This window comes from Drosophila melanogaster, chromosome 2L (assembly GCF_000001215.4).
Source record: "Drosophila melanogaster chromosome 2L".
NCBI classification, from domain to species: Eukaryota; Metazoa; Arthropoda; class Insecta; order Diptera; family Drosophilidae; genus Drosophila; species Drosophila melanogaster.
Window position 1 is genome coordinate 3,802,768 of NT_033779.5, and position 10,992 is coordinate 3,813,759.

At 42.5% G+C, this 10,992-nt stretch overlaps 2 protein-coding genes across 3 annotated transcripts; one reads left to right on the forward strand and one right to left on the reverse strand.

The window, feature by feature from the left end:
* Positions 1 to 777: 777 nt before the first annotated feature.
* Positions 778 to 7,904, forward strand: Reph (Regulator of eph expression). 2 transcript variants are annotated; one of them, NM_143795.4, is made up of 4 exons: positions 778 to 963; positions 4,202 to 4,289; positions 4,366 to 4,694; positions 4,758 to 7,904. In NM_143795.4, the coding sequence occupies exons 2-4, from the start codon at positions 4,280 to 4,282 to the stop codon at positions 5,472 to 5,474; spliced, it is 1,056 nt and encodes a 351-aa protein (NP_652052.1). In that variant the 5' UTR covers positions 778 to 963; positions 4,202 to 4,279; the 3' UTR covers positions 5,475 to 7,904. The 2 variants fall into 2 exon arrangements, with proteins under 2 accessions (NP_652052.1, NP_722945.2); NM_164561.3 differs by lacking the exon at positions 778 to 963 and adding an exon at positions 2,915 to 4,054 and having other exon boundaries at positions 4,758 to 6,128.
* A 129-nt stretch (positions 7,905 to 8,033) lies between these two features.
* Positions 8,034 to 10,643, reverse strand: CG3407 (uncharacterized protein). The gene is made up of 4 exons (NM_134965.3): positions 10,522 to 10,643; positions 9,828 to 10,454; positions 8,804 to 9,767; positions 8,034 to 8,738 (listed from the first exon to the last, which is right to left on the reverse strand). The coding sequence occupies exons 1-4, from the start codon at positions 10,561 to 10,563 to the stop codon at positions 8,227 to 8,229; spliced, it is 2,145 nt and encodes a 714-aa protein (NP_608809.1). The 5' UTR covers positions 10,564 to 10,643; the 3' UTR covers positions 8,034 to 8,226.
* Between the last annotated feature and the right edge of the window lie 349 nt (positions 10,644 to 10,992).

Genomic DNA, 10,992 nt, shown 5'->3' on the forward strand with positions numbered 1-10,992 from the left:
CATGGGTTTCCCCTATCTTAGTATATAGTAATAAGTAATTATTTAGGTCAGTTTCAACAGTTAAATTCAAATTTAATGTGCGCCCAACAATTGATTTTCCATGGAACAAATATTAACGGTTCGAGTCTGCGATAAATGTAAAACTCAGAACTGTAGAAATAATTTTACATGATAACAGTTATCTGCCATCTCTGATTAAAATAATTTATAATTTATTTACACCTTACTTATTGCAATCTCTTAATTGCATTGCTCTTGTTAAGTACCAATCAACAGCGATATAATTAAAAGGTATGAAATTTCGATCATATTAGATTCAAAGTGATGTGTCTCAATTTAAATTGGGCATTGAGAACTTAATAGTTTTTTCTTAAAAAATGTTCATTGGGTAAGCTCTTTATGCAAGGCACGCGCAAAAAAAAGAAAACTGTTGTTGCTGGAGAGTGTTGCCAGCTCTGAGCGACAAGTTCTATAGAAATTGAAAAACCTAAATAGTATTCGTATTCTTATATATCTAACATAGTATCTAGATGTCAAAATCTTGATATCTAATAATATGAGCTGTTCACACACACATCAATTTCCTAAAAAGCAATGGTAATGAATACGGTTGACAATAGAAATTATGCATTTCGTATTAATGCTAGAAAAAGCCCAAGTTGGCAACACTGCTGGCACAGAGCACGCGTGCTCGCTCTTCGTTTCTTTTTGAGCGCTTGTTTAGTTGGTCAACTCTCCAAAGAACGCGTCGCGTGCTGTTTAATTTCTGTAGTAAGCGCCATTCATCGTTTTTCACTCGCCGCCGTTGGTCCGTTTTTCCGCTGGTTTTCCTGCAATTCCACAACCGAAAAAATCTAATAAATTTAATTTCCTAATAAAATACACAATTTTGTGATCAAACAAAAGGAAAACCAACATCTATAGAGGGAGACGGAGATACGCGAGAGAGAGCGAGCGAATCAAGTAAGTTTTCGACTAACGGTGACTGTGGCAATATGTGTACGTGCGTGTGTGTGAGGTGAGAGAAAGAGGGTCCTGCTGAAGTTGCAAGTGCTAAATTTAGAACTCAAGCTGAAGGCTGCACCACGACTACCTCCCCTCCACCCACCACCCACCTACGTCAGACGCTCTCTCCAGTAAACGAAACAGAGACAGAGAAAGAGAGAAAAATACACTCTTGCTGTGTGTGTGTGGTATGAATGGAACAAAAGTACTTGTTCTTGCGGAGGAGCGAGACAGCTGATGTGTGCAAGTGTGTGTGGGCACGTAGACTCGTAGTAAAATTTTCCGCGTAAAATTGAAAGCAAATTGAAAAGCTCACGAGGGAGTTTGCAAATATAGTGGCAAAACTTAGAAGGAATAATAGCTTATTAAACATGTGTGTGCACAAGGCGAAAATCACATTTTCCTCATGAAACGAATGTAAGAAATCTAACCGTAAAATCTAAATGTTTGTATTTATTTTGTATCCTTTTTGAACAGGTATAATTTAATAATTTATTGTGCTTTCGGCTTTCCACACTTATCATATATTAGTTGAAACAAATTAAACAAATGTGGAATAAAGTTACATGACGTTTGTAAGAAACAATAAATTGAGAAAACTGCCTCGAGCAGCCGAAAAACCAGTTCGTGCGTAGTTTTCCATGTCATGTTTTCCCCATGTTTTCCACATTCGGTGTCGAAAAGCGAGCTCCAAACAATTTCCCATATCATCGTTGCAACTTTTTTGCCGTATTTCTTCACCTCCCCTTCGTTTACTTCTCTTCATTTACTTGCCTCTTCTTTTTGCTGCCACACGTTACTACTCATAGACATGAATATATAGGCATATAGTCATTGGAATAGGAACTTGCCCGCTCCAGCTGCTTCTTCTTTCGTCTATAAGTACCAAGGTGCGCGACAAAATTGTATGTTAAATTGTATGGAATGTTATCTGAAAAATCCGATTACATTTTTAAACGTTCCGTTGTCAGCTGATCTTGATCTTCTGTCTGCATTATGTATAAACCAAACCTAACAAAGGTGTGCAAAAAAAAAAGTCATAATGACTTAATGCTACTTAAACTTATACTTTCGTTCGGCATCTGTCCACCGATGTTGGAGGCACGAGTTGAGCGCGCATGTACAAAAGCACGCAGCGATACGTCAGCCCCCCTGCCCCCTCCATTTTCCATGAGCGCCCACACGGGCATCATCGCATCCACATCCAAAGTGTAGTAAGTGCACTTTGTGAGTGCGGCCAGGGTTGCCAGCGCTATTGCAAGCGCTATTTGAGCAATTGTTGGGTGGGAACGGGCGAGGAATTCAATGAATGGGAAAACAAGGTGCACACAAAAGAAAATCACCCGAAAGAAATTTGCAGGGAATGTTAATTTCGCGCAGTTAATTACTACACGCCGATTATCCACAATCAATTATAGTGCGCAACTTTTGCAATTAAACAAGTCTTACATTGTTGTGAAATAAGATAGGGGGTCGAATGCAGGTTAAAGTTTATTTAAATATGTAGTTGTTCTATGTTAGAAATTTAAATCACTGATTGAAGAGTTCTGGGGCCGGAGAAACATTCTCTAATCTTTTATTAATTCCCTTAAAATGTATCAAATATACGTTATGACATTTAATTATTTTAACAACCAATTTATATTATTCTCACTATTTTTGGTATAAAAAAGATTTGAGGTTCCAAAATAAAATAAAATTTAATTTAATTTAATTATGCTACTGAAGTCAATTCTATTGGATTTTCCAGCGTGCGTCTGGTAACCCTGAAATTGCAAGAGAATCGTGGGTTGCACGCAGTGGAGAATTGGCTTATGGCAAGGGGAATGCGGGTCTCCAGCGCCAGCGCAGAGATTTTGATTTTCAGAGACTTGGAGACACATTGCCACATTGTGGTCGCAATGGCTTTTCAGTTGGAGCGCAACGTTAGCCGGTGACGGGCGGTGGGCTGTAGCGAATATACCCGATATATACCCGATACACACAGTAACACCGTAGTAACCAGCAAAGTCAGCAGGCGTAGGCGGATCCAAAACAGTTGCACAACTGCATTTCGCTAGGAAATTCGAAAAACGCCGAAGAGCAGAACTTAAGCTAATGCCGCGCAGTGTTTGAAAACCAATTTCGATGGGTTAAAAGACATCAAGCAGCAAAGCTTAACCCTTTGGAGGTGCGGTGTGCCTGTTTATTATTTTTTTTTGCGGATTTCGCGTCGTCTGGTTGCCTTTCCCGTAGCCGTGCCAAAAAAATCGATAATTCCGTGCTGTATAAGTTACGGCGAAAGGTGCGCGGATATTCCGTTCGGGATTTGAGTTCGGTTCGGGTGATTTGAGGACCACAGCCAAGTGTGCGCGAAAGAGAGTGTGTGGAGCAAGAGATTTGCAAAAAATCACAATAAAACACTCGAAGTTGCAAATTCAAAGATCGAAACGGAGTTTTCATGAAAAATATAATAGCTTGTGATCAGTCCAGATATCGGAATATTTGGAAAATATGCTATAAAACTCGGAAAACAACTTCTTTAAAACAAGGAAACCGAAGAGAGAGGGCAGGAACTCTAACTCTCTCGCCGCTACCGTTACTCGTTGACTACGCATTTACAACCGAAGAGAGTGCGAGAGAACGTAAACGTGATTGAAATTTTTGCACAAAAGGGATGCACGACGAAGCAGCGCGTAAAAATAACAAACAAAAATACATGCGGAGGCGTATAAATAGAAACGGCGTGTAAAGCGCAACGGCACAAAAGTCGGTAGTATGTAGTAATAGTAGCGCGAACAGAAGGCGAAGGAGAAGCACAGGCACAAGGAAAAGCAGAAGAAGGAGAGGAATAGCGAATTCGACGTCGACTGCGGCGCCGACTGCGACTGCGGCGTCGTAGTAAGTTTTCTGCACTGTGTGTGTGCGCTGCGTGGGTGCATCGTTGTCATTGTGTGCGTGTGGCATGCGAAGTGAATAACAGCCAAAGTAGAAAATCATGATAAAGTTTGTCAGACAGAAAAATCGCGAAAATACACTGAGGGAATCGAAAAATTTTATGCGTAAAAAGGTGCGATTTCTAAATGAACATATAGTTTTAAGGACTTTATTTTAACATAGTTTAGATACACTAAGAATAGTTTGTTTTTTGTTGTATAAAGTGCGATTTATTAATTAATTATTAGTTTATTAATAAAATTAATTTATTCTTCCGCAGCGTGAATCGAATGACTCTGGCACCGAATCTGATGGTGAACTCCTCGATGTGGAAAACCAACGTCACTTAGACGTGGATATGGAAACTAGTAAGTGATCAAGATACTTTTAAAAACTACATACTACATCGGATATCCTAACTTTTTGGGTTTGTTATCCTGCCAGGTGTTGCTGGCCAAAAACCAATAGCTTCTGCAATGATGTGTCACCAGCAGACGTCGTCATCCTGCGCCCATCTCATGTACGACCAGCACAGTTCCGAGGAGGAGTTGGAGGTGATCAACGGGCCGTCCTCGCAGGCGGGTCAGCATCCCGGAACGGCGGCCACGGGCTCATCGTGTGCCTCCCGGATCTCGAATCGCGGATGCACCTCCTCGCTGGACACGGAGGCGCCCTACGAGGAGCGGGCCACCACCTCCAACTCGAAGCGTTCTAGCTCCACGCTGATGGTGGAGAACCGCAAGCGATCGCTGGCCCACAGCTCCGACGATGAGGTGGGTTCCGGTCAAACAGTATCAAAATCATTTAATCCAATCTATGATTGCAATCCGAAACAGTTGCGCAACTCGCTGGAGCCGATATTGACGCCCGTGAATTTTCGCACATCGCCGCCATTGGAGGCATTCAAGCCAAATCGTAGCCATATGATGTTCCGCTCCACAACGCCACTGATATTATCGGAGGCCCGATGTGGCATCGAAAATATTAAATTATGTGATAATAGTGTAAACGAGGAGAATGGTGACAACGGCGGTGGCGGTGGCGCGGCCAATAGCAGTAAGTGCGCCAAGATTGGCGCACTGGCAGGGAATGCCAGCGGAACTGTGGCCGCAACCGGAAACGGAAACGGCGGCAACGAGAATGAGCCGAGTGTGATCAAGGCGTGCAGCAGCTCGCTAAAGATGAGCAACAGCAGCCACCACATTTACCAGCCGCAGCCGAAATATAGTTTCCACTACAACAGCTCGCGGAGCAGTCCGGCCAGCACCACTGGCCTGGATATGGAGGTGCGTTCGGTCAGTCCGCCGGCGAAACTGTTCCACTGCGCCATATCGCCCAGGCGGCGACCCAGTAACAATGCCAGTGGTGCAGCCGGGGGCGCCACAACAATATCACCATCGTCAGCATCATCATCATCAGGCACAACAACGACACACAATGCTGCCAATTCCGCCGGAAATGCCGCTAACGTCACCGCCGTCGCCACCCAGAGACTGCAGCGACCGCATCGGCCGTGTTTAGATTTTGATAAGATGCAGCAGGTTAGTCTCTAATGCAGAGCACGCTAACACCAGAGCAGCAGCCGGAAAAGGATCGTCGTCGGATTGGGACGGGGAGCAGGATGGTCAACGGAACGGGGGGCAAATCAAAGACTTTTTATACGAACCAACAACCACAGCAGGACGCTGAAACTGAAACAGCATTCGGAGGATAACCAGAGTGTCTAGGGGCAGCTAGTAAAACCCCTAGATTATGCAAGCGAGCAGTTTCAGGATTCAGATTCAAGCGCAAACAGCAGCGGGAAATATCATCAAATCAAATTATATAAATCTAAAGGTAATTCAAATTTTAACGCAAACCAAAAAACACAAAAAAGAGACAAACCTAAAATTTACAATAGATGCAGCTATTTTTTCACAATTTTAAACTGAAAAACTGTAACAAAAACTGTAATGCGAACACGGATCGAAAGTTGAGGAGGACAAACAATAGATTTGTAGAAGCTCCGGGATGTAAAAGATCGAAAGTTGAGTCAAAATTGAGGGTTTAGAGACGGAAAATCATATGCCAGCCGTATGATAGAAAGGATCACAAGAATTGATTAAAAATATGTTCAAGGAAAAGCTCTGGGTGTAATGAATTAGATGATAAAAATCCAGCCAGTGGAAACTGTGAACTGTAAATATTGTATTTGTGTGGGAAAAACCAAAAAAAAAAAAAAAATCTTTTGAAGAATTGGCATGCCATCGATAGCAGAAAATGCGATATGGGGATGTAGAACGATAGAATGTATTTAAATTTTTTTAAAAGCCGACGAAAAACGTTTGTGCTGATGTGGCAGAAGACTCAAACTTGAAAAAAAAAAAACAGAGACAAATTATATTTCTATAAAACGAAGGAAAGCTGAGAAAAGCGGAAGCGGCTAGCGGGAAAGCGGGAAATTTGAAAGGTATGGACGATGAAATAGCAACAGCAACAATGTGAAGCAACAATAGCAACTGAAATAATATGATATAAACAGACAAACAGAACCTTTTGTATGATCAACGTGGGGGGGAGCCGGAAAACGAAACTGTCGCAGCGACAGTTGAAAAGCAGTAAAATTATGTGTTTAATGTACAACATAAAATAGCAAGCTATTTTATACACAATATTCAATTTATCCACATCTAAGAGAAACGATTTAAACCAAAAAGCTGCCATCAACACTCATGCATACGATTAAAGCTCTTTAGTTTAAACAATATGATTGATGATTGCTTGGTGGACAACTAGTAAGCGCAACAACTAAACAATTGGCAAATGTTTGCAAGCTCATATGTGTATTAGTAAAGCATAATTACTACCCTTCTTTGTCGCGTATATGAAGAATCTAACGAAAGAAACAAAAGAGATCACAGCAAGTTAAACCCATATTCAATTCAAGGAAAACCAAATGAAATGCAAAAACTAAGAACTAAAAAAAAAACCAGTAACGTGTGCAACCATAGCAAAGCAAAAGTAAACGAAACATACTTTTTTAAGTACCATATATATGTAAAAGCAAACAATGATGATGCAAGTCAGAGCGAAATATTCAATGTAATGCTAATTTTAAATCATATTTACTAACGAAAGGCAGGCTAAAATTTCAGTTAACTCGAATCGAAGAGTAGTCAGTCAATGGAATCGCAGTGTTTCGTATGCTAATTTTCAATAATAACCAACCGACCATCTCATGCCCACTAAAAACGTTTCACACACCCCACAATCAACACAGGAGACACTCGATACACTCAACCTACCAAGACAAGCATAATCCACACCACCAAGACACCAAGAATCTATGTATGTAATAATAGCGGGGAATCGAAGCTGGAGGAGTTAGGATCAGGCTGGGAGATGCGAAGTGCAGATATGATACTGATACTAGGAATGCAGTTTTCGTAATTTTTAATTAATTAAACAAAATGCAAGCGAGGATGAGACAGATGAATTATATTATATATGTGTAACAAATGGGAGAATCGGAGGATATCATGGACTGAGCGTACATTAAAGCGTGGAAAAGATAGGAAGCTGGTGAATCAGCCAATACTAGGATTTTAGTTTATAAGCTCTGAAGCGAAAGCGAAAGGAAGTTACAGTGAGAGAATAGAATGGCTAACAAATACGGAAAGCACACACAAATCTATGGAATGTATGGCTGCGGGGCGTTTATGTTGAATATTTTTGAGAAACAAAACAAAAACGACGAAAAAAAAAAGCGAAGAAACCAATTATGTTGTAAACAAAGAATACAAAGATTTCATTGCGTTTTGGGCCCGCTGACAGGCGCCCAAACACTTGTGTTGTACATAGTTACATTATTAATAACAATATATATACTTACTCATTAACAATTAAGTCGACGAACGGTACAAGTGCAAAAAGAGAGAGACAGATGTGTGAAAAACAAAAACATTTGAGAAAAAAAAAACGAATGAAATGAAGATGACAAGACGAAAACATGGAAAATAATAAAGAAATGCTCTGCAATAGAAAATGTACTAGTTTACAAATTTATTTTGCAGATATCACAAGGAAATTGTTGGGGACAGCAAAAAAAAAAAGAAAATGCTCTGTGCCAAATTGCTTAAGAAATGTACAGATTTATTCAAGAGTTGACTTTAAAGTGGAATTTTCTTAAACTTGAAGCTCTCTTACACGTGATTTTCTTTCTCCATAAATACTTAATACGATCTCAGTTATTTACAGAACTTGTACAAAAGTGCGTACAATAGACTTAGACTTATACTACTTTGAAGAAACCTTGGCACAGCATGGCTATAAGCCCAGGATTTTCTGTCCAGTTTGGTCGCGCATGGCGTCAGACTTATTGTTTTGGATATTGGTGGCCAACTCGTCATCCTCTTCGATTGGCAATTGCTTATTGCTCGCGGCTGCCCTCTTCTTTTTAGCTTTTTCCGCAGGCGGTTGGCTTGTTCTGCTGGGATCGTGAATCCTTGAATGTCGCTTGAGATCGCCTGAGACTCGAAATTTCTTTTCACAGATGGAACACTCGTACGGCCGCTCGCCCGTGTGCACTTTAATATGACTGAGCAGGTAGGAGCTGGCCCGGAAGGTCTTGTCACAATACTGGCAGGCGTAGTTCTTCTCCCTGGTGTGGATTCTTCTGTGGACAACCAGGGAGTAGCGCCGGGAAAAACTCTTTCCGCAAAATTCGCACATGTGCGCCTTGACGTCGCTGTGCCGCGAGATGATGTGGTACTTCAGGTCACCCCACTGCCGAAACTGAAACTCGCACTTGTCGCATTTAAAGGGTTTCACGCCGGAATCTATGGAGGATAGGAGCATCAAGGATTAGGGGTTTATGTGCGAAAGATTCTAGGTAATCACTTACGTGTCCTTTCGTGAGCCTTTAGCGCACTCTGCGTGTAGAAGGATCTCTCGCAGCTGTCGCATTTGTGAGATCTCTCCTGATTGTGCGTATACTGATGGTACTTGAGGGCATTGTACGAGTTGAAATCGCGATTGCACTTGTCGCAGAAATGTTTCCTCCTTGTCTTGTTCTCTGCCTCCTCGGTTAAACTCGTATCCAAAACCTCCATCTGAAAACATTCATTTGGCTCTTCAGCATCGGGATCGCCTTCCTCGAACGACGAAGCTGGTCGGCTATCGGTCATGTCATCCTCTTCCAACTTGAAGGCTTCACTTAGTTCTAGGGGAGATCTGCGCAGCTGCTCAATGGATGAGTTGGCTGGTGGAACAGTTGGAATCGGTGGTGTTTGGCAGGCAGGTGGTGCAACTAACAAGGTTTGCTCATTGGGCTCGCAGGCTTTAGACAGTGTTTTCTCCAGTTTTGCTTCCTCTTGAGGGTCCGCCTTCTCGGGACTAAGAAAATCGAGTGCCATGTGGTCGCCTACATGGGGATTCTCTTTAAGCAGTGGAGTAGCTGGCTCTGAAGAAGCTGGTGGCGGCTCTCCTGGCAGCAGAAGAGCCGGAAATGTGATATCCCTGAAGTTGTTATTAAACCAGGGTGCCGTCATTCCGCTGGAGGTCAATTCAAGATCCACCAGTTCATCGCAGGTGTCTTCTATTGAAACCTTGTCCACCACATTGCGGATACCCTCGAGCATGTCTTCCGTATCGCTGAACTCGACGTCATCCACCACGGGTACAGAATTCGGAGTGCTGCTGGTGTTAACCACCACGGCATTTAATTTGTCCGTGGCTTGTCCATGCAGCACCATATTCACTCCGACGTTGGCAACATCGTTCACATGGTGACTGATGTTGTGAAAGTTCTCAAAATTAAGCTGCACGTCCTGAAAAACCTGATCCAATTTGGCCTGCTCCTGTTGCAGCTGTGCGATATAAGAAATGAGTCTTTAACTTTAAGCTTTAGGCTTGAAATCCCAACTAACCTTATCCTGCGCAGACAAACCACACATGTCGAGGGGTTCCTTTTGCTGGTGCTGTTGCTGGGGATCCTGGACGACCAGGCGCTGCTCCAGAACGGTGGGCTCGTAGTGCTGCTTCAGATGGGCAAAGAAGTCCAATTGGGTGTGCACAGCATAGCCGCATATTTCACAGCTATACAGGGAAGAGGGTGCCACATCCTGGACATGCTTGTGCTGGTGGTCCAGTTCGGGGTCTATGTTGCCTTTGAGCTTCCGCGAAATGCGTTTCTTGTGGGGCAGCACCTTGCGGGCGTTCGTGCAGGAGGCGTTGTTGTGCGCATAGAGGAGATCCTCGTCCTCGTGTAGACCTGTGGACACGTCGATGGGCACTGTGGGCTCAATGGCCAGGGCCGGAAATGTGGGCTGCGCATCCACCTGGTGGGGTACAACATCATTTTCTGGCGATGATTTGTTCACAAACTGAAAGATGGTGTTGTGGAAATTCAGCTCCGGCGTCAGCGATTCCTTTTCCACGTAACCCACTCCGCTCTCGGAGTTGCCGGAACTGGGATTCGTGCTCAGATTCGTGGGTCCTTCGGATTTGTAGGTCTGATCTATCAGATCCATGATGAAGTGGTTCGCCAGCAGCGTCTGCAAGTTGGTTGGGAATTGGTTAGTGCGCGGGTTTTCACGCGAAATATGGTCGCATTCCACTTACATGGTCGATGAACTGCTGGGTGTCCACTTCCTTGCGCTCCATTTTCCTAAAGTTTTTCTTAAATTCATTAAAAGCGAAAAAACAGATGTTTACGTTTTGTAGCGATTATAGACCGATAACTTATCGATGTCTGTGAGCCGAACAGTGCTGTAAAGGGACACAAATGATTGTTGTTGCAAGGAGAGCAGTGCTCAAAAGCAAGCAGTAAACTGCTTTGGTGCTGTGGCGGAAACCCGCGGAGATTTAAACTCCTGTCGTATCATTTTAAAAGTGTAAGATTTTTATTTAATTGGTTTTGGTACTTAACAAATTTAAATATATTAGTATTAGATATACATTTGTAGTTTATTTAAACTTTATTTTCATTTTCATTTAGTTTGTCTTGAAATCGCTGGTACTTCATTTTGAATTTGTTCCATGTTTGTCAGTATTTTAGCTAAAACACTTGGCAAGCTAATAACCAATTAACAC

What these genes read in the sequence shown, in the direction of transcription:
- Reph (NM_164561.3), top strand. Translation starts at nt 3,983, where the DNA reads ATGATAAAGTTTGTCAGACAGAAAAATCGCGAAAATACACTGAGGGAA. An exon ending in AAAATTTTATGCGTAAAAAG is followed by an intron (nt 4,055 to 4,201) that starts GTGCGATTTCTA and finishes ATTCTTCCGCAG; the next exon opens with CGTGAATCGAATGACTCTGG. An exon ending in CCCACAGCTCCGACGATGAG is followed by an intron (nt 4,695 to 4,757) that starts GTGGGTTCCGGT and finishes AATCCGAAACAG; the next exon opens with TTGCGCAACTCGCTGGAGCC.
- CG3407 (NM_134965.3), bottom strand. Translation starts at nt 10,563, where the DNA reads ATGGAGCGCAAGGAAGTGGACACCCAGCAGTTCATCGACCAT. An exon ending in CCCAGCAGTTCATCGACCAT is followed by an intron (nt 10,455 to 10,521) that starts GTAAGTGGAATG and finishes ACCAACTTGCAG; the next exon opens with ACGCTGCTGGCGAACCACTT. An exon ending in AAAGGCTCACGAAAGGACAC is followed by an intron (nt 8,739 to 8,803) that starts GTAAGTGATTAC and finishes TATCCTCCATAG; the next exon opens with ATTCCGGCGTGAAACCCTTT.